General features: G+C 38.8%; 1 protein-coding gene, 1 long non-coding RNA gene and 2 pseudogenes across 2 annotated transcripts in view; all 4 read left to right on the top strand.

Moving 5' to 3' along the window:
* The window catches only part of LOC148735391 (uncharacterized), a 2,480-nt gene extending 158 nt beyond the window's left edge, over positions 1-2,322 (top strand). Inside the window, exons 1-2 of the long non-coding RNA XR_015998804.1 lie at positions 1-140; positions 472-2,322. The exon at positions 1-140 is cut by the window's left edge and continues 158 nt beyond it. This is a non-coding gene — a long non-coding RNA (uncharacterized LOC148735391). The remainder of the gene's footprint in view (positions 141-471) is intronic.
* Positions 2,323-11,911: 9,589 nt separating this feature from the next.
* LOC148735390 (uncharacterized) lies at positions 11,912-17,377 on the top strand (annotated as a pseudogene).
* Positions 17,378-20,164: 2,787 nt separating this feature from the next.
* On the top strand, positions 20,165-21,295 carry LOC111345525 (uncharacterized; annotated as a pseudogene).
* A 2,032-nt stretch (positions 21,296-23,327) lies between these two features.
* Positions 23,328-23,984, top strand: LOC111345524 (uncharacterized). The gene has a single exon (XM_022952809.2). The coding sequence runs from the start codon at positions 23,328-23,330 to the stop codon at positions 23,982-23,984; it is 657 nt and encodes a 218-aa protein (XP_022808544.2).
* Positions 23,985-25,000: the final 1,016 nt, after the last annotated feature.

Genomic DNA, 25,000 nt, shown 5'->3' with positions numbered 1-25,000 from the left:
TTTATTTTTGATAGGTCAGACAGAACAGTAAAGAAAGGGTGAAATCTCCTCCACCAGGCGAGGAGTACACCAAAATTATCCTCCGCTGCACCGGTAACAAGAAAATTGGCAGGCGGTTTAGGCCAAATGCTTTTTTCCAGGTACATTGGAGTACTTATAATTATTTATACACCTGGAATGCCACAGTTTTGCACATATTATAACTGATTACAGTTGAAATTATTACCATTTGCAAGTTTTATTAATTCACTTGACTAAATTAGGCAATCCCCTAAGCAATAAGGGGCAAAAGCAGATGTTCACTTATACATTCATGGATTTTCCTTGTTTGCTATCTTATGGCTGGGTCATGATCCTGGGTGCCTTGAACTCTGACAAAAGCCACTGCCATAACAGTACCATGGTGACCACAATTCCAGCTGTTACTCAGCATGTAAATGATACAAATATTTTGTCTATGTAACTATGCAGGAAGTCTACGACTGGGCAGGATCTCATGATGACCTGCCAGGACACTTCATAATAAGGAGAAGGCAGCAAGTGGTGTGCCACAGTGATCGGCTACAGGGGCACGAGATCCTAGATGTAGTAGAAGGAGTGAGTACTTCCTTAAAGTAGGAACAAATAAACAACATTTACTTTAACATCAGCTTTCCATTACTTTCATGTCAAGACTGCAGCTACCTCTTCACTCATGATCGCAAATTAAGAGTATGGTTTTTGCAGTCTATACAGAGGGCTAGGTCAGGCTACAGGTTTAATAGCTAAGGTTATATCGACAAGCATTGATTATTTTGTTAAAAGTGAACTGTTGCAGTTGTGTAATAGCTTCTACACTTGATTAGATCAGTGGATCTATGGAAACATTCTTAACTGAATTAGACCTGTTAATGACAGACACCTCTTTGTTCTCAATTAACAAACTATTTCCTAAAAATTACTCACTTTTGAACAAAATAATCAAATCTGCATTTATTTAGTTAACATTTAATCTGGATTCAAAGATGTATTTCTCTCACTGGTATCAATAATATCAGTGTGATTTGTGCTATGCAATATCTGAATAGAATGAGTCAAACAAACACAACTTCAACTGTATATTAATTTTATATTTCAAAAGTTAGCTTTTAACAATTATAGTAGCCTGCCAAACTTTCTTAAGTTTCATGAAATGTTGTAAATCCACCATGGTCTCCGATAATGTATATATTAAGTATATTATTTTGATATTATTCTTCTTACTCTTTGTTTGCAAGAGATGAAAAAAATAACCTTTTGTTTTAGTCCATTTCCTTTACTGTAGATATCTGCAGACAGCTAAGAAGAAGTGTGGCTGTTTTGTTTTGTTTTGAGTGCAAACCATCATTGAAAAGCCAAATTAACAAACGCTAGAAATAGTTATTAAGAAGACCTGCCTTTGCTATGCCTTAATCACTAAAAATATGAAAATACTGAAATTCATTGGTTACAGTACAAACTGCTACACAATACCATTTGGCATCCTTGCTGGAAAAGCTTGTTAGTTTACTTGTTTGTTTGTTTGTTTTGATTGTTTTATGAAAATATTTTGGTCTTACCACCTTCATGGCTTATTTATCAAACTAATATAACTTACAACCAAATGTTAGTGTTCACCTTCATGGCTTATTTATAAAAATAATGCAACTTACAACCGAATATTATTGTTCGCCATATATGCTTAAAAACTAGCCTGATATAGTTCTCATAAAGTATTTTTCTAATCTGCATTAGCTACCGCTATTTAGGTAATAAAGAACATGTTATTTAATCACTTTCGCCAGAGTGTGGTGAGGGTCGCACAACAGAGCGAGGCTCCAAATTAAGTGCGCCCTATATCCCACCCATCCCACCCCAGGGGAGGACATCCATCACACAGTAATCTCGTGTGTGGGAAATTAACGTCTCCTACCCCAACCCTGCAGGAGACGGGACCTCCATTTATTCGTCCCTATCCGAGAAGACTAGAATATCTAACCATTTCTTGATGTTATAGAAAGGTAGCAAATTCTTCTCAATTATTTTAAGACCCTGAGTGTTGGTCCGGCCGGGGCTCGAACCCTCGACCTCCCGCACAACAGTCCAGCGCTCTATCCATTGAGCTAACCGGGAGGCGGTTGAACATGGTTTCTCAATCAATCTCAAATCAATGCAGACATTTCTTTTCAGACTTTTTTGGCCATATTCTCCAAAACACTTTAATGTTACATAGGCTTTGTGTTCCTTTTCCTAGCTACAAATGACCAATTAAAACAGAAACACTAAAGTGTATTGAGCTTCTACAATAAAAATAGATTGTTTGTATTGCTGCTTGCTGTTATGTATACTTTTTTGTGTGGTAAACTCAGGGTTGGAAAAATGGAGGGAAACAGTTTCTTGTTACAGTACTGAGATTAAAAATAACCGAGAAATGTTCACTCCGGGATTGAGCTTAAGTTTGAAACTGAACAAAATGTTATTAAAAACTATGAACCAGTGAGTAGCAACACTCTCCCCTAAAACAATGTAGTAGAAAGAGCCAGTGCTCACCTTAGTGTCCTTCCCTTCATCTCCTTAGCAGAATTAAATCATTATTTGCTCCTGTTGTGTTTTCTCTTGCAAATTCCACCGAAAACATACTTCTACAAAGTCCCAAATTAACGAACTAAACTCAATAAGTTTGCCAGAATCATGGCCATTCTCGCTCGTCCCATGCTCCCTCCCAAGTCTTGGTACCAGATTACCTCTCAATTGCTGAAAGAAGATTAAACTGAGCTCGATACCAAACCGAGCTCGATCAGAAATCAAGCTTGATATGAAACCAATACCGCAAGGCAAACCGAGGACGATAGAAATCGAGGCAAACCGAGCTCGATTAGAACAGATTGAGTTTGTCGAGCTCGTTGATGCGAGGTTGGTTTGAACTGGTACTCGAATCGCTATTCGAGTACGGTGAACATGAACCGAGCTCGGTTGCCCAGATACCAAATGTGATCCGAACACGAATAGAATTGACCGCATTTTGAGCTCATTGATCCGAGGTTGGTTTGAACTGGTACTCAAATCACTATTAGAGTATGGTGAACATGAACCGAGCTCGGTTGCCCAGATACCAAATGTGATCCGCACTTTTAATAGGATTATCCCACCCTATTATGAATTTTTCCAAGCAGTCGTTAATTCATGGAGCAAAGACATAATGCAGGCAAAACATCTGAAGGTCACTGTCTAAGTCAAGATAGCTGTCATTTTCCAGGAAATCAAACAGTAGAATGTGTAAGCACAGTAAACGTAAACATCAACCCAAAGCCTTTCTAGTTGCTGATTATGCATTGTTTTCCTGTTACAAATGACCCTCTTTCTGGCCCCCTCTCTAGATGGTTGAACATATATTGGGCAGCATCAACATTTTCACCACCGTGATCACCTCTGATCGCCTCTTGAAGGTAATCCATGGTTACCTACAGCTTCTAAAAAGCATCAAGTAAAAGTCTGAGCCTTGTTATTTGTGTTGCATTTGAGAAACATGATTTTTTGAGAGTATCCATCAATGCAGCTGTGGATCACAAATTTCCATCTGTGGGAACACATGGCAGGACTTTGTTCCACTGTGAAGTATATGTATAAATGAAATTTGGTACCTTCTTATGACTGATATATGGACCAACATGTAGGAAGAGCTTAGGGTGGGGATTTGACATGTTAAAGAGCATTTTGATCAAATGCCCCACCAATGGGAAAATGTCTCTAAGCCAAAATACTGCAAACTCCACATTTAGCATTTACTGTCAAATCATTGCCCTCTGAATCTGCCTCCCCCCACCCACCCACACTCACATCAGCTTAACATCTTAACATTCATAGGTACATAGACTTATGTAGTACATTTGAATAGCAATTCAAGTGTGTAAAAACAAAGCGTGCACCGAGTCAGTTTGTGGTGGCCATCCATATCCCACAGTGCGAGGGATGACTTAACATTGGATACCCTTCTGGAAACTGGTGTCAGTTCCAAAACACATAAGAAAACACCTTTGGGGTCAGACCTTCGCATGGACTCTCTTAAACGGAATTGTTGTTCATGTATCCCTCTTCCATGCAAAAACAATCATCCTCCTGCATCTGCAATTCGGAAATTCTGATACTTACTGCTGTATTATTTTTATCAAGTTTATTATCGCCAATAGCAGAGTAGGTTTGAGGAACTGGAAGATCATAATCTCAAAATCTTTGCTTAATTTTACTGAGGCCTGAGCCTTTGTCAAACGGCGCACGATAGTCGATGATAGTTGAAGTGCACGCTTCTGTTTGACCACCAACTGTCATGCACTATCTTCAACTACCACCAACTATCATTCGTTTTGAGCTTGTTTAAATTCTTCCTGATAGTCAATGATAGTTTTTCTCGTTTGACCACACGTATGATAGTTCATGATAGTTTTTGGTCAGCTGTTTTCCCCATTTTCTTTTTTCCCCATCCGCTCTGACGAAGGGCTAATGCTCGAAACGTCAGCTTTTGTAATCGTTACGGCGGCCAATTTACCATTTCAACTTTGTTGATATATCCAAATTATTTCGTTACCACCACCGACGCAGCCCCAAACAGTTTCTTTCGAAACTATTAGCCTTTATTAATTTGTTTTCCCCAAAAATCGGCAGGCTTGTTGAAAATGGCTGCCAAAAGCTCCTCGCAAGGCTCAGCTTTAGCTTCAGAAATTCGAATAATAGTAATGAGAAAGAAAATATTGAAAACCAAGACTCTGGAGAAAGCATCAACTCGCAGGAATTCCAAGAGACACTGCTGAAAAAACAGCATTTCACTAAATGTTCAACAGCGAGATGGAGTAATGACCTGATATTACCTTTAATAGATGAATATGAGGCCCGGCCCTGCCTTTGGGACATTTTTTCAAATGATTGCCACAACAGAGATGTCAAAGGAAAAGTTAAGCAGGAGATGGAGGTGAGGTCGCACTCGCAAATAAACAATTTGCTTTAGGTTCTACTCTCACAATCCCTGACGACTGGCTGATTTTGTTGATAACATAAAAGAGTGTGTTTGAACTTAGTAAAGTCCAACTAACAACAACAATAACAACTTTATTGATCCTTATACTTGAATAAAATTAAATAAGTCACTAGAGTTAAGCATGTTGATTCAGAAAACAGTCTTTGAACATTCGACAAGGGAAAGCTGCATTCTACGCGCGTGATCTAGACTAGTGTAGGCCACAGTATTTAAGCGTCTTTAATCGATCTTCGCATTGCAGTTCACTGCATTTTTGGCCAAAAGCATGACAGGAGACTCCTTTGAACATTTTCCAACAGTAGAATTTCTCTGCCTTTTTAATAAGATGATTTGTTTATAAGAAATATTTGGTCTCATATGGAGGGAAATCAGCAGCCAGCTGACAAAACTCTGGCAAATTCTGAGCCAAAATCAGAAAAAAATTAAAGAGGTGAAATCAGGGCAAAGCACTGATGAACTATTCAAGCCAACATGGATTTTTTGGAAGCCACTCCAGTTCCTCTTGCCTATATTAAATCCTCACTCAAGCTGAGATACACTACGTAAAGCAAAAGCGTCATTGCCCACAAGGACGTGAGGCACTGGTTCTTTACCAAAGGGAAGGGGTCGTTCTTCAGGCACTCCGATGCTACCTTTCTCTAACTTCTTCAAAAACAGTGTTTTCTTCCAGATTCCTCCATCCAAAACTCGGCAATTTGTCCCAACATCGGCATACAAACATTTGTGATTGGCCTAGCAACAGCCATCAGCACCACAGAATGGGTTCTCTTCTAGTTATAGTAGAATGAGCCACCTCCACTTGGAGGGCAAATTACGACATGTTTCCCATCGATTGCTCCGATACATACATACATACATACATACATACATGGTTTATTTGATAAAGCAGGTTACTAGGTAGGCAAGACTAAAGTCCTGATGTGGACCTGCTAACTAATTTAAAACTTTACACTTAATTAAGAAATAGGAATATGTACATATATATAGAAGTTACTAGTATTACAATAATAGTTCAAAAATATGTATAAATATCGTCCTTAATTGTAATTGATGAAGATTGCTTTGAATAAGATATACTGCTCAAGATCGGTTTGTTTTTCTTCAGTTTTTCTTTGAAAGCTTCAAGGCTGGACGCCTCCTTTGTGCTGTCCGGGAGGGTATTCCAAGCAATGGCAGCCCTATGTTTAAAGTTCAATCGTCCTGTTTCAGTTTTTGGTCTTGTTACATTTATGTTCAAGGATTTTCTAAGGCCATACACTTGGGCACTTTTTGTAACTACTTTATTAAGTGGATCATTATTGAGCCCATGGAATGATTTGAAAGTTATTGATAGGATCCTTTTTGTGTAGAAGTGGGAAAGGGGAGACCAACCCTTTAGATTTCTCAAGTCATTTATGGTTGTTTCCCTTGGTAGATTATAGATTAGCCGCGCAGCTCGTGCGTGAATACGCTCAAGTTTCTCCAGTAAGGCCGAAGAGCATGATCCCCAAACAGCAACACCATATAGAACGGTTGGGATTATGGTCTTGAAATAGATAGTCTCCAAGGTGGACTTAGGTAAAAACTTAATTCTCTTCAAAACACCTAGTTTCTTGTTGAACGATTTACACACAATTTGAACATGATCATTACAGGATAGTTGCCGGTCAATTGCTAGCCCAAGGCATTGTGCTGTGTCTGTAAATTTTAGGAAGTTTTGGCCACTCTTCAATTGTGGCAGTGGTCCAATGAAGGCACGCTTTGAGAGCAGTAATGCTTCGGATTTAATCTCATGAGTTGTCAGTCTGTTTGAGGTACACCACGAAAGGACTTGCTTCAGGATAGATTGTAAAGTTACTATTATACTGTCAACATCCTTGCCAATAGTAAAGATGGTGGTGTCATCTGCGAACATAAATAACTCACTAATGGAGATGGCATCAGGAAAGTCATTCACATAGACAGAAAAAAGCTTTGGACTTAAAATGGATCCTTGGGGAACTCCATACTTGATAAATCTGCGATTCGACTTGGTCCCAGATAGTTGTACAAATTGACGACGATTACTAAGGTAGCTGCAAAACCAGGACAGGAAGTTACCCGCAATACCCATTGCCTTTAGCTTTTCTTGGAGGATAGTGTGGTTAACCGAGTCAAACGCCTTGCGAAAATCAATGAATACGATGCAAACTCTGAGGCCATTATCCAGGGCTTCTTTCCATGTTTCGGTGAGATGAAGTAGCAGACCTTCTGTTGAATAGTTTTCACGAAAGCCCCACTGATTATCGCTTAACAGGCCGAGAGATTTGATGTGAAGGTCAAGAGACGTACTAACTATATCTTCCAAAATCTTCCCTGGGATGTTCAGGAGTGAGATAGGTCTAAAATTGTTGACATCGGTTGATCTACCTTTTTTGAAGATTGGATTAACTCGAGATAACTTCCAGTCTGTTGGAAATGTGGCATCATCAAAGCTTTTCTTAAATAGAGGCAGCAGACTACGAACGACTGGGTCACCAAGCAACTTGAGGTCCTTGGCCAAAACAAGGTCAGGGCCTGATGCTTTCTGCGGGTTAGCAGCCTTGTTGACTTTACTCTTGACCTCATCCCAATTTAGGTCAATAGAGGATGTAGTAGGTGTAACACGGTAAATGAACTTCAGTAGCAGTGAGCAATCCAAAGGCTCCAGGTTATTAGTGAGATCTTCACAGATGTTAACAAAAAAGTCATTGATGTATTCGGCTTTTGAAAAGTTGTCTGTAATGATTTAATCATTGTTTTCATCTATAATTGGTCCAATCGGCTTGGCATTATGTTTTCTAAGGACCTGATTAGTTAGTTTCCAAAAGTCTTTTGGGTTCTTTGACTCGTTGAACTTGCTATGCCAATAGCTGGACTCAGCATTCCTTAGAAGCTTCTTCACTTCGTTTCTCTTACTTCTGTATTGTAACCACTTTACTTGATCTCCTCCTGACGCCTTGGCATTTTTCAATAATTTATATCCAAGGTTCATTTGCTTCCTGATTGATGAGTTTATCCAAGGTAGGGATTTATCTTTCACTTTAACTTCTCTAACCGGTAGATTTCGATTCAAAACATTGTTATATAGGTAGTTCCAGGTATACAAACTGTCGTCAATGTCATCAAATATACTAGCTATGTGCCAAGGAGCTTCGTCAAATTCAAGTTTCTACTGGTCAGTGTCCACCACCTTATAGTTCTTCGTTAAAATTACCTTTGGTTTCCCTTTATTTCTAGCTAGTCTTAAAACAGCATACACCAAATGATGATCAGAGATACCGATATCGATAGATGAGGATTTGTCCACTTTAGATGGCTGGCTGGTGATGATAAGGTCCAGTAGCGACTCAGAGTGGTCTGTAACTCGGGTTGGACCACTAATGACATTTTTAAGATCAAAACTTTGCATGATATTTTTTAGTCGTCTACCATTAATGTTACTTGAATTAGGCATCAAGTCAATTAAAATCACAAATAAGAACAATATTTTTTCTCTTCAGCCAGATGCCAGTGAGCAATTCCCTAAATGTATCTAAGAACACAGTATCTTGAGGTGGTTTGTATAGACAGCCAATGAGAAAGGATTGCGATCGCATTGTGACATTTAACCATATAGCCTCAGATACAGTTCGGAAACTGCCATGTACACTGAAAATCTTCCGAAATTTGCAACCACTCGGAACAACTTGACGGGTTGACATGCATCGGGCTCCGAGAACTAAATAAATTGCTTGACATACCTCACGAACAATGTAAGAGATGGTCTATTCGCTCATGCGAAACTGAAAGTGTAAAGAGCGAAATGTTTCCCTAGTAGCAAGGAACCCAAGGCAGGTGAAATAACTCTGTGGCCACCTACAACTTGGTTTTAGGTAATCTCAGGCCTGATAGCGGTCAATATTTCCTGAAATTTTTCAAAGTTCATTTGCAACGTTTCCTTATAAGTGGCAGCATCCTCCACTCCCAATTCTTCCACTAATTTCAACATCCCCCTTTCGTTTCTCCTTTGAATCCATTCCCTCGTCTGTCCTCTCTTCCACAAATGCTCTCCAGATTCATCCTCCATACATTCCTCCAACAAATCGATTACTAGTAAGGAAGCCGCCACCCTCTTTCGTCGTGATAAATTCATACTTCAACAAGTTTGTTTGTCTCATGCAAAGCCATGTTAGTGGAAAGAGCCTGGAACTAGCTGCTCGCTTGACTACTGGAGAACTATCATCAACTATCATGAACTTTTTTGGCTGTTTTACCATGCGAATGATAGTTGGTGATAGTTGATGATAGTTTGAAGAGAATCAACTATCATTGACTATCATGCACCATTTGACCAATGCTTTACTCCTAGGATTTCAGCGATTTCAGGAACTGAAAAGTTGTATTCCAAAAACATCTGAAGCTGGTCTTCAGGAATATCAAAACTTGGTCTTCCTTTACATCCAGAATATACTTTTTCTGGTTTGTAACCTGAATAAACGTCTTTATCGAGCTGTACAATGATGTTCTGTGCATATGAAAGCTTTTCTACAATGAATATATGAAAGTTCATATATTTTGAACTGCGGTTATAGAAACGTATGATGCACGATCCTCGCAGTAGAGGGCGCTATTTATGCAATAGCGCTATTTATGCAAAGCTATTCTATATCAGAATTCACTAAAATGTCAACATCTGGTTTGGCTTGTGTATTGACAGTATGCGGTCGTGAGAGCTTGTGTACTAATCTTTTGGGTGCAAGCGCAGTTAAGATGTTCTGAAGGCACATAGCACGCCAAAATTACAACATAACCCGATAAAACAACTGACGCCGCAAAGCCCAATAAAATGAGGATATGACCCAATAAAACGACAATATGACCCGACAAAACAACGACGACACCCAAACACTGCAGTACAATGCGATAACACGACGACACAGCCCGATAAACCTGATAATCATCAAAGGACATTTTTTAACCTGTTCAACCTTCATAAATTCAAGACTCTATATGTGTAGGATTTGTAAGTACTATGGGTAGACTTTAGCAGAACTTACGATCTTTTTTCATAGCTTAATTATGTCTGTATTGACCTATGCAATTGAGGTATGGGTACGTGCTTATGGTTGTAAATACCTCTCTAAGATAGATGAGCGAGCATGGAAATATGGTTACACCAAGGATTGCATATCCATCAACATTGTAATATTAACTAGGGATAAACAACTGTGGGAGAAAGACACATGCAGATGCGCATTGTTTGGCGGATCTCCTTCCTATTAAATGTGCACGTCCTTTACATCAGTGTGGGCACGATTATACGTTACTGTGTGTTCGCAAAGAGCATTTTAAGCACTGTTTTATGGATAATAATAGTTTATTTCTTATATAGCGCTATTTACAATAACAGATCAATAGCGCTTTACAACTGATATGTCTAAATATTAAAATGTCATCTAATTAAAAAAAATAGATAAATAAATAAATAATAATTACATATTACTGTTAAATTGGCTATATAGGATTCATAATTTATCTACTATTAAGAGGTTTGCCTAAAAAGAAAAGTCTTAATTGAATTCTTAAAAATTTCTACAGATCGAATATTGCGTAATTGCAATGGTAGCTCATTCCATAGATGCGGTGCAGCTGCCTGAAATGCACGTTTACCCAGGGTTGCCAGCATTTTGCCTCTACACTCAATAAAATACCTGAGTTAGATCTAAGATTGTACAAGGACTTGTGTTTGATAACTAAAAGATTGCTAATATATGCGGGTGCGAGGCCATGGATGGCTTTAGAAGTTAATAATAGGATCTTAAAGTCTATTCGCGCTAGTACTGGTAGCCAGTGTAACTCATAGACTGCTGGAGTAATGTGAGAATACCTCCCAATATCCATAATTAGTCTGGCGGCAGCATTTTGCACGCATTGTAACTTAGCCATTTGCTCTTTGGGAAGCCCATACAATAAAGCATTAAAGTAATCTAACCTACTCGTGATGAATGCGTGTACCAGAGTGAGTAAGCTGTCTCTCGATAAATACTTCTTAATGCGTCTAATATTATGCAAGTAGAAAAAACCTGCCTTACATACATTAGTAATATGGTGGTGCATATTTAGGATAGGTATCTTTTTAACTTTATTTACTTTAATGTTTATAGGGATGCATTGCAAACTTGCACATATGTTTGCAAGTGTTTAGTTCGATCTATAATATAATAAAGACTTGTATCTTCATCATCATCATCATCATCATCATCATCATCATCATCATCAGCCGCTCAGTTAGCCCAATGGATAGTGCGCTGGACTGTTATGCGGGAGGTCAAGGGTTCGAGCCCCAGCCGAACCAACACTCAAGGTCTTAAAATAATTTAGAGGAATTTGCTACCTTTCTATAACATCAAGAAATGGTTAGATATTCTAGTCTTCTCGGATAGGGACGCACCCCTGTCTCCTGCAGGGTTGGGGTAGGAGACGTTAATTTCCCACACACGAGATTACTGTGTGATGGATGTCCTCCCCTGGGGTGGGATGGTGGGTTTCTTGTGAAGGCCGTAAGTTAGATAACTCATTGGGTTAATTATGTCACCTTCGTTAAATAAAGAATATTGTATTGTATTGTATCATATCACACAAAAATTTGTTTCCCAGTTTTTGGTAGCTCAATATGTGTAATAAACTGTGAGAGCGTTAAAATTTTTTTTTTTTGTCCATAACCATTATTATCCATGCAAAACTAGCTTGCTCAATTTCCATACAAAATTGTCTAAGGAGACAAGATGAGAAACAAGGTCATGACATCACGTTGTTTGATTGCTAAAGGAGTGATCAAAGTGTTCTAAGAGGAAAGCCTGCAGAGTTGTGAATCCATTTGTTTCCATGATATCCTCTTTTGAAAGAATGGATTGGGAGCAGAGTGACAGTTCTGATAGTGAAACTATCAAAATCGATGGTGTTGTCGTCCCATATCAAGATGAGCCGCATGCTGATTGTAGCGAAGAAGAATCTGCAAACACAAGTGAAGAAGAAACGGATAGTGACAGACTTAGCCCTTTGACTTTGGAGGCTAGATTTGAAGGAAATGTGTGTGGATTCCTGGTAAGTTCAAAGATTTATTGGAATTCTTGACAAACGTAAGCATAAGCGGAGCTGATCTGCGCCCTTGCATCGCTATGTTTGTCTGATAACTTTTTCTTTACCTCTTCCAGGTGTCAATGCAAGCAATGCAACACTGAGCTACTAGAAGGTGCTCTCGAGTTTCAATGTTGCAGAGAAGTAACTAATTCATCCACAAAGATGCTTTTTGATGGTTCGATCAAACGAATCAAATGCATTACCAAACACAAAGATTATGAACTGTGCCATTCTTTTATAAGTCACTCCACTCCTTAGAAACCAAGATGGAGTAACTTGCCATCGCCACAATGTAGTGTCACTGATAGCGAAGCTGTGCAAAGGCCATGAATGAGAAGTGGGACATCAAACAAACAACTGGTACAGCCTAAGGTGCTGAGTTACCTTTTAAGGTTCTCCTTTAGCAAGAAATTAGAGAACATGTGAGTAATCCTAGTATTTCCTCTTGGTAGCCCAAAAATTAAAATTAAAAATATAGCACTACCCCATTTTACCTTTTCGCAAATTAACTAACATAACTTTTTTCAAACCAAAAAAACACTTCACATAACTCAATCAATTCCCATACTTTGGCAAAGCATTAAATTTAAGTTTCCGACTGATTGGTTTTCTTCGTTTTCTTCAGCGCAAGAACAGCAGTGAGCAGGATATAAAAATAAAGACTTCAGGAGATGTAGCAAAAATCTTCCACAGCAGCAATCTGTTTGTTTGGTTGTTTTCAATACTGGAGGGTAGTCAATGCTATCTGTCAAGTTCTGGTTAGTAACATGAACATAACTCAATATAATTGAGAGTGACTCATACAAAGAGAAAGTACTATCAAACTAAAGTTTCCAACTTCCAATGCCTAGATAGAAAACTTGTATATCAATATTCTGACCACCACTCTAACCCATATATATCCACATGGTAGCAGAAGTCCTCTCTTTTAAACTTGTTCTCTTATATCAACAGGGTGATAAATGACCCCCACATGATTATTGATGTGGAAAACGTCAAGCTTCAATTTTACTTGGGAGGGGACTATAAGGTGAGACTTCAACTTGCTTCAGCTACAGAAGTATACATAATTATTATCATTGTTGCCCATATATCACTTTAGTTATACGAAAACGGTGAAAATGTTTACTCAGGAAGTTAATACGACATCCATAATTATAATACTACTAATCACTTCATGCTACAGCTGCTTGGCTCTACCAGTCCATCGGACTGGAACAGATTTTAACCTTGAACCTTACTGCAATTTTTATTACTTTTTTTGGGCAGTTCCTTCTTCAAGCAATGGGTATAAAAGGAGCAACTTCTAACTGTTATGACCAACACAACCTCAATTTCATTTCAGATGCAGCATCACCCACTCTCGCAGCCATTTTCAGACACCCCAGCTAGAAAGAAAATTAAATGAGGATTGGCTTAAAGAACCTGGGTGCCACTCAAAACCGTCGATGAGCTTCATCTCATGTTGCCGGTAACAGACCAGTTAGAGGAGGGCATGATCATGGATGTTCTACAGTAGGATGAGGTACATTTAGTACATTGAATACATTTGATACATTTTACTGTTTTGGGAGTAACTGTTCTCATTGGGCAAAGAAGATATTAAAAATAAAAAGTAAGAAAGAAACTAACTCTTAAAATTTCCAACTATATTGTGCAACTTTCTGCTAAATAGAACACTTTTCTGAATTTCTTTCCAAAAAAATCTTGGCTTATTAATAATTATTTATAATAATTATTATAGATTAAATCACCAATTTTTGTATGACAACAAGACCAATCCTGGTAGGCAAAACTCTCAAGCACCCATGACAGACTCCTTAAAACTATTCAGTCACTTGGGGTGACACTGAATGTGTACAAAAATGGGGAAAAGTGGGAATGGACCTCTCTCATGGGTGGGGAGAAGAGACTTCTGCTGAAGAAAGTCCCAGAGAAATTTGGTCAGTTTCTTCCCCTTTCCAATGTAGAAAAAACAAGTCTCTGGATTGTAAGTTTCATTAACTTGACAAAATGTAATTAATTTGAGTTTGCCACATTGCTTGAAAAATTTTGTAAATTATCTGTTTATGTCAAATTTAAAACATGCCGTTTTATGCTTTCCAAAAGGAACTCTGCCATATTTTCACTTGTTCAACAGAATTTCAGGGAGCTTCTTTGTGACATGAACATAGAAAACTTTGACATGAATGATGGTGCAGACAGATTTGAAGAGAAGGTTAGAAGAACTCATGATATTTTAGTGGGGCTTGTAATAAAGATTATTATGGTCTGGAGCAAGGTTATGAGTACATGTGCATATAATGTGTTTGTATAAAAAGGGGACTACAATAGAGACTACATCGCCAGAATTTAATTTCAAGCATGCACAGTAGTCATCAACAGTTAGAAAAAACCCATTCAATTTAAACAACTGATTTTACAAAGAAATATGTGGCACTTTAACTTCTACGTATGATGCACGATCCTCGTAGTAGATAGCGCTATTTAAGCAATAGCGAAAATCAGACCTGAAAAAAAATCAGGCCTGTAAAGGGATTCGAACCACTGACCTCTGCGATACTAGTGCAGCGCTCTACCAATTGAGCTAACAAGCCAACTGGGAGCAGGCCGTTTAGTTGATTCGTAATAAACCCGTGAAAGTGATAAATCAGATACAATGAAATATATGAAGTTAATATATATCTGACTTTAACTTCTGTGATAAACTGTACAAAATCCTATGAACCTGGGTAAAATGATTGATGATATCGACAGTGCAACTTCCCTTCATTACAAATTTGCCAAGAGTCTGTAGTTAATTTTCACGCTTCCCAACCAAAAATTGAAAAGGAATAAAACTTACCTTTGTATTCCGTACAGTACTGTGCTCTAAAATGATGATTTTCTTTGCTTCGTGGCCAAAACACCATTAGTAAATTCCAATTTGTCTGCTCCGAAATTTTAAGTTGACATTCACCTCTTTCAAGTTGTCACTGTTAAGGCATCTGTAAATGCATCCTCGTCCTTTCCATCCCACATCAATTAAGGTCAATATGTAGGATTCCACATGCAAAGTTTTCTAACTTATCATTTATGCATGCTTTTATAGCTATTTAAACGGTATAGCTTGTTAGCGCACAAATATTTTTTAATTACTCTCTAGCCGTTTCGTTGCCAATCTCAGACTCTCAATCTATGCTTCAGTGCTACAGTCAGGAAGACATTTGTAAGTCTTTCCTTCTGTCTTTTATGTTTATCACCGCGTGGCCCTTTTTCTCATGTACTTTTATTTATTTTTCTAGTCGAACCTCGCTCACTCACTCGCAAATCACAAACTTCAATTGGCTCCTCAAGTCGCTTCAACTGAGTGGAAGTTCGAAAAGTTTCAAGACGTAGCATCGACAAGAACTGTAAGCTACATTGTTCGAAAATGTTTTAAGAGTTTGATTGCTTTGCCTAAATGTCCATTGCCGTTCAACTCCATGATGGAAGAAGAAACCGGTGGCCAAGCTACCTATTGCCAAGTTCTACTGAACGTTATGTTTGATCAACAGGGTGTTAGGAATGGAAATTTAATCCATCTTTGCAGATGTAGGCGAGCAGCAAAGGGCAACGTCATGAAGAAAACTACTGAAATTACTATGTGTATGTCGCAATCGCTTTCGGTGGAGGAATTTTTATCCAAGGCACAAGAGTTTAACAAGACAATAGGGGCTTTCAAAACTGCTCATGCGAATTACCACTCAATGTTAAGTGACGAAGAAGAGATTCAAGACTCTCAAGATTACTATGAATCCGAATGTGTGTAAATATCTTGGAGGGAACTTAGAGTCCTATTGTATTTACACCCACCTTTGGGTGAATCATTAAATAAAAAAATAAAAATAAATTAAAAGAATGTGCGAGGATTTCTGATCTAGAAGAGACATTACATCAGTTTATCGCAACAGCCAGCTATACAGTGAGAAGAGTTACGCCTTCAACAGGAAGTTGTTAAGCAGCAACAACTTCAAGAAAAAGCCAAGTTGTGCCTCAATCAAAAAATGCGTGAGTTGGATCTGGAAAGGAAAATTGCTAGAGCACAGGCCGAGGAGCAAACGTACGTGAATGCTGAGCAAGACGGTGTAAAAGATAGTTCATCATCACATGGCTCATCTACCTGGAAGAGATTCCTACAAGAACTAATACAGGTCCAGAGATAGCAGCAGAGACAGCAAGAGTCTTCTTAATCTTCAAGAATCTCGTGACCTGCAGTTGCAGGAACCACTCGCTCAGCAAAACAAGCTTTCCTTGTCACTTACATTAGCAAGCAGCGAGGTGCAAGTGTTTGACGGACACCCTGCCAATTACCAGAACTTCGTGCAGTCGTTTACGAATCTCATCGAGGCGAAGACCGCTGACAGCAAGATGCACCTACACTACTTTGTACAGTGCACTTGTGCTAATGTTCATGGTTTAATGAAGAGTTGCCTAGCGATGCAACCAGATAGAGGATACATCGAAGTGCTCTGTCTTTTGAATGAAAGGGACAGACAAGGATATAAAATCACAACAACACTGGTAGAACGTTTAATAAACAGGCCCCTAGTAAAGAGTGAAGATTGTAATGCTCTCCAGAAGCTTTCAATTGCACTTACAAATTGTAAGAATACTTTGCAATATTTTTGTTACCTCAATAAGGTTGATTTGTTGAGGATACTGGACTTTGACGTGCTGAGGATGAAAAAGCGTTTATTAATTTACCTAATCATTCTAAGCAACATTTGGCAATCTGCGGTCTTTCCTTGCACTTAGGTGGCACGGAAAGCCGTAAAAATCTTGAACAAAAGTTCATCTTTCAAACCGGCAGTCTAAATCCCACAGGGATCAACGAACACTTTTCATTCCACTAATTTATTAATGTTTTTCTCATTGCCATGTTCCCACCAATAACGTAGCTCCATTTTCTGCCTTTAAAAGCACACACAACCCACAATTCCTCTATTCGCTCCGACGAAGGGGTAACGCCCGAAACGTCAGCTTTTGTAATCGCTATGGTGGCCAATGTACCATTTCAACTTTGTTGATATATTTAAATTATTTCGTTACTCCCACCGACGCAGCCCCAAACAGTTTCTTTTGAAACTATCAGCCTTTATTCACTGGGAATGAGTCTGGCTGGCTCAACGAGAGTAAGTTTGATTGGATGATAGCCTTAGAGAACATAGCAGTGTCTCAATCCTATTTTTCTCTACTTAGAGTAAAGGGTGAAGGAAGAAAATTGAATTGATTTATTTTAAAGGGAAAGTAAGGTCTAAAAAAAGTTTATCTCAATTAGAAGACTTTTTCCTCGAGAGTCTGAAAATAACTGCCATTTTGTCTGGTTTGCTTTGTATTAGCAACAACAGTTTGCGACAACTGCAAATTATCCTTCGTCAGGCAGGTGCTCATATTTCACTGTCTTATATCAATTGGACACAATTGAAATAATATGAAAATTTTATGTCCTCGAACCAACTACTTGACATAATTATGTACTGCTTATGCTTTCGAAAGAAATCGAAAGTTTCACTTTAGCTTCAGTTATATTGATGTAATTTCTAATGTAAACACTGTATGATAGAGGCAACTTTCCGGCATGCGTCGAAAATAACAATGCTCTACTTCTCACTATTCGCGAAATTTCAAACATTTTTTAATAAAAAATACTGCGTTGAGGCTAATTGTAAGCAATAACGATGAAATCACCTTTGCAAATTAAAGTTAAATGCGGAAACAAACAAAATTAAATTCATAACAATTAACTTCTGCCATTTGTCTGCGATAATTTTGGCAACTAAGTGTTTCTAACCAATTTTGTGAGTGTTTATGCCTATGAAGAATGATCCTCTAGGCTATCATTTCTAACTTGTTGCATGCCAAGTGCGGCTGATCTTACTTCCAAACGGCTCGTGTTCAGTTATACACCGAAGCTGGGTTCCTGTAACTGCAAAAATAGTTCGTCTCATTCCGAGGTAGCAATGTGAAATGAATCCATAGCGGACACTGCGGTCTCCTTTAGCAAAATAATTGTCACTCCAGAGCAAGGATTTATTTCAGGAAAAAACCTTTGCTTTCCAAATTGAGTCGGTGTCCTAGTACATTTAATTCTTAAGAGGATACATTCTCGTTTTCCTTAGGTTTCTCTTGACAGATGCCACAAGAGAACCACTCGCCATTTCCAAGACTAGCGACTGAGCGGGTTGGCATTTCTTCTTGAAATTCATTTGCTTGATTTTTTCTCTCTCCCTTTTTCCCCAACAGAAGTATCTCTTTCCCCCTGAAGACCAGCCATGTTTTGTTTGAAACATAAATGGGTGTATAACATCCTCTCAGCTAGATTAAAATCCAAGTAGAGAATTTTATAAGTGGCGCCCCCCTCGCCGCTGTCCTCCTTGTTTACATCCACTTCAGCAGGAATATAAATTAGCAACTTTGAATCGACTATTGCTACGTCATAACAAAGATGGCGGATTTCAATTTGAAATGCCGATTTTTGGTATGTAATTGCTTGCAACTAAAACGCTTTTAGCTCAAATGAATAGCCAGTGAGGACAATGCAAGCAAGGAACTTTTGAAATAAGTAAACTTTTCTAGACCTTACTTTCCCTTTAAGTGTTAGTTTCAAACCACAAAATATATGTAGTATTTTTGTATTGCTATAGTAAAAAATTATTTTCACCAACAGTTCTCAAATAGGGTTAGTTATAGTGGGAGTATGTCTTTCTGTAATGAGAAAGACATACTCCCACTTGTTTTTCCTCCTTTTTTTTTCCCAGTAGAACTAAGAACAAGTGATGGATATGTGCTGTGTAACAATGAAGCTGTGTATGAATAGAAGTAGTGGGCGTGAATGATTTTTGTCTCACATTTGAATTTTAAAGTAACATCAGACTAGCTCCCACCTTTCCTTCATGAAAAAATTACCAGAATACTAAATGCCAAGTTGTCAGCCTTTTCTCTTACATCTACAAGGCTTTTTTTAATGTTAAGAGTGGGTCATCTTCCTATTACCCACCCCTGTCATCTTAAATTGACTTTTCCTCAAAATTCACACCTCACTCTTTGTATTTGTTTCTCTTCCACAGTTGACAACGAGGAAACAACATAATTATACTAGCCGGAACAATGATGAGGAGCGAAACGCGCGAATGACTACACCAAATTGACCAATGATGACAAACAAAGGGATAGGTATGTTCGAATATAGCGGTTGGTAGTCTGTTATCGCACTCCTTGGCTGATTGATTTTGTTACTTTGTGTACAGCATGGATCTCCACTATTTTAGTAAATTAAAGCAAGTGAACCCTTCAAGGACAATCTGATGGCTTCAAAACCGGGGATTATTGGCCAATCCATTGCACTCCGGCGGGTGCAACTAAGACGTAATAATGGTTCAGCGAGCCGATGCCCAAATGGATGGATTTTGATGGTAGGGAAGATAATTTGTCTACTATATTTCGCATGAAAGTATAATTATAGATCAACTTTTGAGGCCCCAAATATTCTAGTCTTCGTTTTGTGGTATTCCAATAAAAAGATTAATTTTGGCAAAGTTGATGGAGACTTTTACGCAAGAGAACGTTATCGTCTAAAATGCCACTAAGAAGCTGAGCAATATAACAATAATTATGGTAAGTTAAAATCAATCTAACTTAATATCTAACTTAATGTGTTTGATTTCGGAAAATAAAACAAAAGAAAAAAAAACAAAGCAAAACCAAAACAGCCTCAACATAAGTGCTTTAGTGATCGTCTGCTCATAGTTTATTCTTCGCGAACCACGGGCACCGTGCAGAAGGTGGGCCACAGTTGACAGCCCATTTTCACTCGATAAAATGTAGATCAGGTGTAGTTCGAAAGGATGTATGATTGCCTGGTCATCTCTTTATTTTCCTTTTCGTTTTCCTTTTTTTCCCTGGGATGGATATTTGGATATTAACGAATCATAGAAAATGTTAAAAACGGTTATCTCATCTACTCTCACCCTTTGTTTAGGAGATGTTGTACTTGCAAGATGAAACGAAGCATTAGGACAAATTCTTTTTTTGTCAAGTTTCCGAAACTAACCCTTAGGACAGCTCATTATGTTGCAGTACTTCTGGTTGGTGGACCCGAGCCGCAAAAAGACGATGCGGATGTTGGCCATGGCCAACAACCTGGTTTGTAAAGTATTTCGCGCCTTGGAGGATATTTGTTCCATGGACTTGGCGACAAAACCATTTCTCCCGTTTCCGGTCAGAGGAACAGCTGTTGTGAAATATGACGAGAGTAAATTTAACCATAAAGCAAAGGAAAATTCAAAGCTTGCTAAGTTCAAGTAGCAGCATTTCATCAAACAAATCCCACCTGAAAAAAAAAAAACCTTTTGAAATATTACTCAAAGTATAAGATTAGCAACAAGATCTAAAAAACTTACTTGAAAGTGTTTATACCAAAATTGATAGTCTAAAATATTTAAGGGTGAATCAGTGTTTCCTGTCAAGTTACTCTTCAATGAGACTGTGCTGGACAAATACTTTTCTGACTGTAGACTGCATTAGCAAACAATCTTTGTTGAAACATTTTCCGATGTTCAAAGCTGAGTTACATAGAAAAAGCTATGACGACTATTATTACAACAGAGGAAGATGAGCCCCTGACATATGGGTGTTTGGTGTTCTATACACAGCCACAAGTCCAGCCAAAGGCTTCTACTAGGTAGTCAGGCATAGAGATCAGGCAACTCTTTTGCCAATTTTGGCCAAGTGCTTGCAACCAGGAAACACAGTGTACACAGACGACTGGGGAGCATATCGCAACCAACAGAGACACTTGCCAAACCGAGTCACCTGTCATCGGATAGTCATTCACTCGGAAAATTTTGTGGATCCCGTAACTGATATCCATACACAAGAAGCCAAGTTGGCGTGGGCCAACTTCAAAATGCCTCTTAAGGCACAGCGAGGAATATCACACGATGACCTCCAGGCCTACCTTATGATAGAATGTGGAGACAGTGGCAAGGTCTTGACAATGTAATTGCAAATTTCTTGCCCGTGCTAGTCTCCCAATACACCAACTTCACAGCACAGAAGGCTCAGTTTTGCATTATTGTGAATTATCAATCAAGTTCTCCAATTAATCAAATTAGGTCCTCCAAAGATTAAAATGAAAGATTAAGTTGTGTTCTCCAGTGAATATTCACTTTTTCTTTTGTTATTTCCTTTCAATTCTTACATCAACATACCGTAATTTTCAGCCGTTTACCCACGGGAAATCTGTTGATTTTTCCTTAAACACACACCACTGTGGGTAATAGGGACATGCAGGTTATGGGACAATTTTGAAATCTACTGGTAGTTGAACTGAAAAAAATTCTCACCTCCCCACGTTTCCACCTTTCAAATGAATTTTATTGTATTGAGAGTGCCACAAAGCGGCATAAAAACATGATGCCGACTTGAGTTTATTTCATGCACAATTAGTCGTGCAATGAACAAATTTTTATCGGCACATATGTAAACAAAACCTTGATGGTGACATAAATAATCCAAGGGTATCCAGTGCATCAGTAACAAGTCTCCATTTAACACTAGCTTGAGCTGAACGGAATTTTCCCATTTTAAGGAACTTACTAGGTCCAGTAGGACCAGAGATAGATTTTTTGAGAAATCAACAATTCAACATGGCGTTGAACGAACGATCGCTCGCACAAAATGTGGCCACGAATTCACATTCTGTCGAGTGTGAAATGTTATGAATTGTAGAGCCTTTTTGTACAAATTTTCTTTGCTTTTAAGGTGCGGGTTATCCACCATTGCGGGTAATCGGTTGACTTTTTTTTTCACCATATGCAATAATCGGCCATTGTGGGTAATCGGCCGTGCGGGTGAACAGCTGGAAATTATGCTAGGTGCGTCATTGTTAACCTTTCAGTTCCAGCAAATTTCAGTTTGATATGCTGCTGGCGATGTTCAAATCAAAATACCTTTCATAGCCCGCTCACACAGAATGAAAATGCGCAAAATGTTCAATCTCACGATCTTTGTACTTTCCGGCCGTTTACCTGCGCGGCATATCATCCACATCGGTCAATTTTTGCAATAACGAGAAAAAAATTTAAATTTATCACTTGCACTGGTAGATGACTCAAGATCAACTGAGTTTGCATTGGCTTTCATCACGAGCATGAAAGTCTCTTATTTTAATGAGCTACCCACACAAAATAAATTCTTGCTTTTCACCCACGTGACCTTTTGCTTGACAACAGGTGCTATCTGCCATGTTGGTGTATGAGAGTTAACTATGGTTTGATGCATTGTGTGGGGATGTGGATCAAAAGTGGCAAACATAAAGGTCTTAGATTCTTTCGGATACCCAAAATCATCACTAACCAAGGCAAAGAATACGAAGTACTGACTAGAAAGTGTAGGGAAAAGTGCATCAGTGCAGTAAGTCGTGGTGACACTGCAGAGAAGAATATCCTCGAGACAGAAAGAGTCTGCGGTCGTCATTTTCACCAAGGACAGCTTGCGAAGGACTTCAATCAATTCAATCCAGACTGGGTAACTTCCCTAAATTTAGGAAAGAAAGAATATCGACGTCCAAAGGACTTTAAAGCTTCTGTAGAAAGATTTGAGAGAGTTGAAAGGAGACGGAAGGCCACCATTGAACAACAAGAGCAAGAAGCTACAAAGAAGAAAAAACTTCGAGAACAAAGCAGTGATCGCATCTGTGATTTAGACTTTGAATCTGAGGCTAGTACATCAGAAACTACAGAAGACAGCTAACTGATGGAATGCATACAGATAACTTTTGTGATGAGCAGGGAGTGAAGTGCGAAACTAAAGAGTTTGCACATTCCTCCACACAAACAGAGCCCAAAGTGGCACCAACTGCTGCCAGTGAAGGGACTCAAACTGAAGAGTTTGGGTATTTATTTGAAAGACTATAAGGCACCTGGAAGAGATTCCTTCGATACCGACGACAAAGTGCGGTTTTATACGGGGCTGCCGTTCATCGAAGTGCTGATGAAAACATTTGAACATGACATGTTCAGGCCTTACTCTTGATAAATTTCAAAAGTTTATAATTGTTCTGATGAAACTACGGCTTAATGTCCCATTTCAAGACTTGGCCTACCGTTTTTCTATTTCTGTTAGTACAGCTTCAAGGATTTTTTCTTCCTGGATTCGAACTATGGATGCTAGGCTCTCCCCACTCGTGTACTGGCCAGAGAGGCACCAGCTGTGGCACACTATGCCTATGTATTTCAGATATTCATTTGGAAACAAGGTGACAGTAATCATTGACTGTTTTGAGGTGTTCATCGAAAAGCCTTCTAATCTTCTTGCTAGAGCTCAAACATTTTCTTCGTATAAACATCACAATACCATCAAAATACTAATTGGTATCACACCTCAAGGGACAATTTGTTATGTGTCTAGGGTATGGGGAGGTCGCACATCAGACAAACATCTCCCTGAGAACTGTGGTTTCTTGGAGAAGTTACTGCCTGGAGATTTAGTTATGGCCGACAGGGGTTTCACCATTTCTGAAAGTGTCAGTCTAAAACATGCTAAGCTGGTGATCCCTGTCTTTACCAACGGGTTGAAACAGTTGGACCCTATTGATATTGAGGAGACCAGAGGTATCGCCAACGTATGTATCGATGTGGAGAGGTTAATATGGCTGCTCTGCCGCAAATACACCATCCTAGAAGGCATAATTCCAACAGATTTTCTTTCCAGTAATCACCGTGGAACAGTAGACTTTCAAGTTCCTTTAATTGATCGAATTCTGAGGGTGTGTTCAGCACTTGTTAACTTATGCCCTTCTATAGTCCCATTTGACTAGGTATTTTACTTTCTAAGGATGTTTCAGAAATAGTGGAGCCGAATCGAATGTCTTTTGAAAAACATGCATGTGTGATCCTAGTTTCCAGGAACCCAAGCCTAACTTTGTAATGAGCTTCTTTCAGTTCAAATATGCTGTTTTTGTTTTCCCTCTTTCTCTTGAAAATATTCTTCATCAGCTCTGTTATCAAAATGCTCCCCTCCCATACACAAACACATGGTAAAAAATTTAGGCATAACATAACTGGTTAAGTGTACCATTTAATAGCATAATGCAGTATAATGATTTGACAAAGTATCTTGGCTGAAAATAACGTATTTTTTTTCTTCACTAACCATCTTGGACACCTGTCTAAGCTTTAATTTAATTTGCTGGAGGGAATCTCCTGTAACAATTAGAGGGACTCTTAAAACAGAAATCAGCCCCTTAGAGATGGCAAAAACAGGTGGGGCTAAGTGATTTTGCACCCTGAGAAATGTGAAATAGAAATTTAAGTTTTCCCTAAGAAAGTAAATATCTTGGATCTAGTAACTCTTGACAGCACTGTGAGTGAAACTATGAAGCTCTGTCAGTATCAATGAATCCCCTAGCTCAACCCCCCCTTAAGAATACGAAAGAATTTGAACACCCAAAAGGCATAGCACTTGGGGGTAATCTATTGCCCAATTTATGGATGGGACAAGCACCCTTGTCTCGGTTAGCTCAATGGATAGAGCGCTGGACTGTCGTGTGGGAGGTCGAGGGTTCGAGCCCCGGCCAGACCAACACTCAAAGTCTTAAAATAATTGAGAAGAATATACCTTTCTATAACATCAAGAAATGGTTAGATATTTTAGTCTTCTCGGATAGGGACGAATAAATGGAGGTCCCGTCTCATGCAGGGTTGGGGTAGGAGACGTTAATTTCCCACACACGAGATTACTGTGTGATGGATGTCCTTCCCTGGGGTGGGATGGGTGGGAAGGTGAGATCAATAAACTGAAGTGGGTGCCAGAGGCACCTGATATGCTGACGTC

Source organism: Stylophora pistillata, chromosome 3 (genome assembly GCF_964205215.1).
Source record: "Stylophora pistillata chromosome 3, jaStyPist1.2, whole genome shotgun sequence".
NCBI classification, from domain to species: domain Eukaryota; kingdom Metazoa; phylum Cnidaria; class Anthozoa; order Scleractinia; family Pocilloporidae; genus Stylophora; species Stylophora pistillata.
This window is presented reverse-complemented; position numbering and strand designations above follow the sequence as displayed.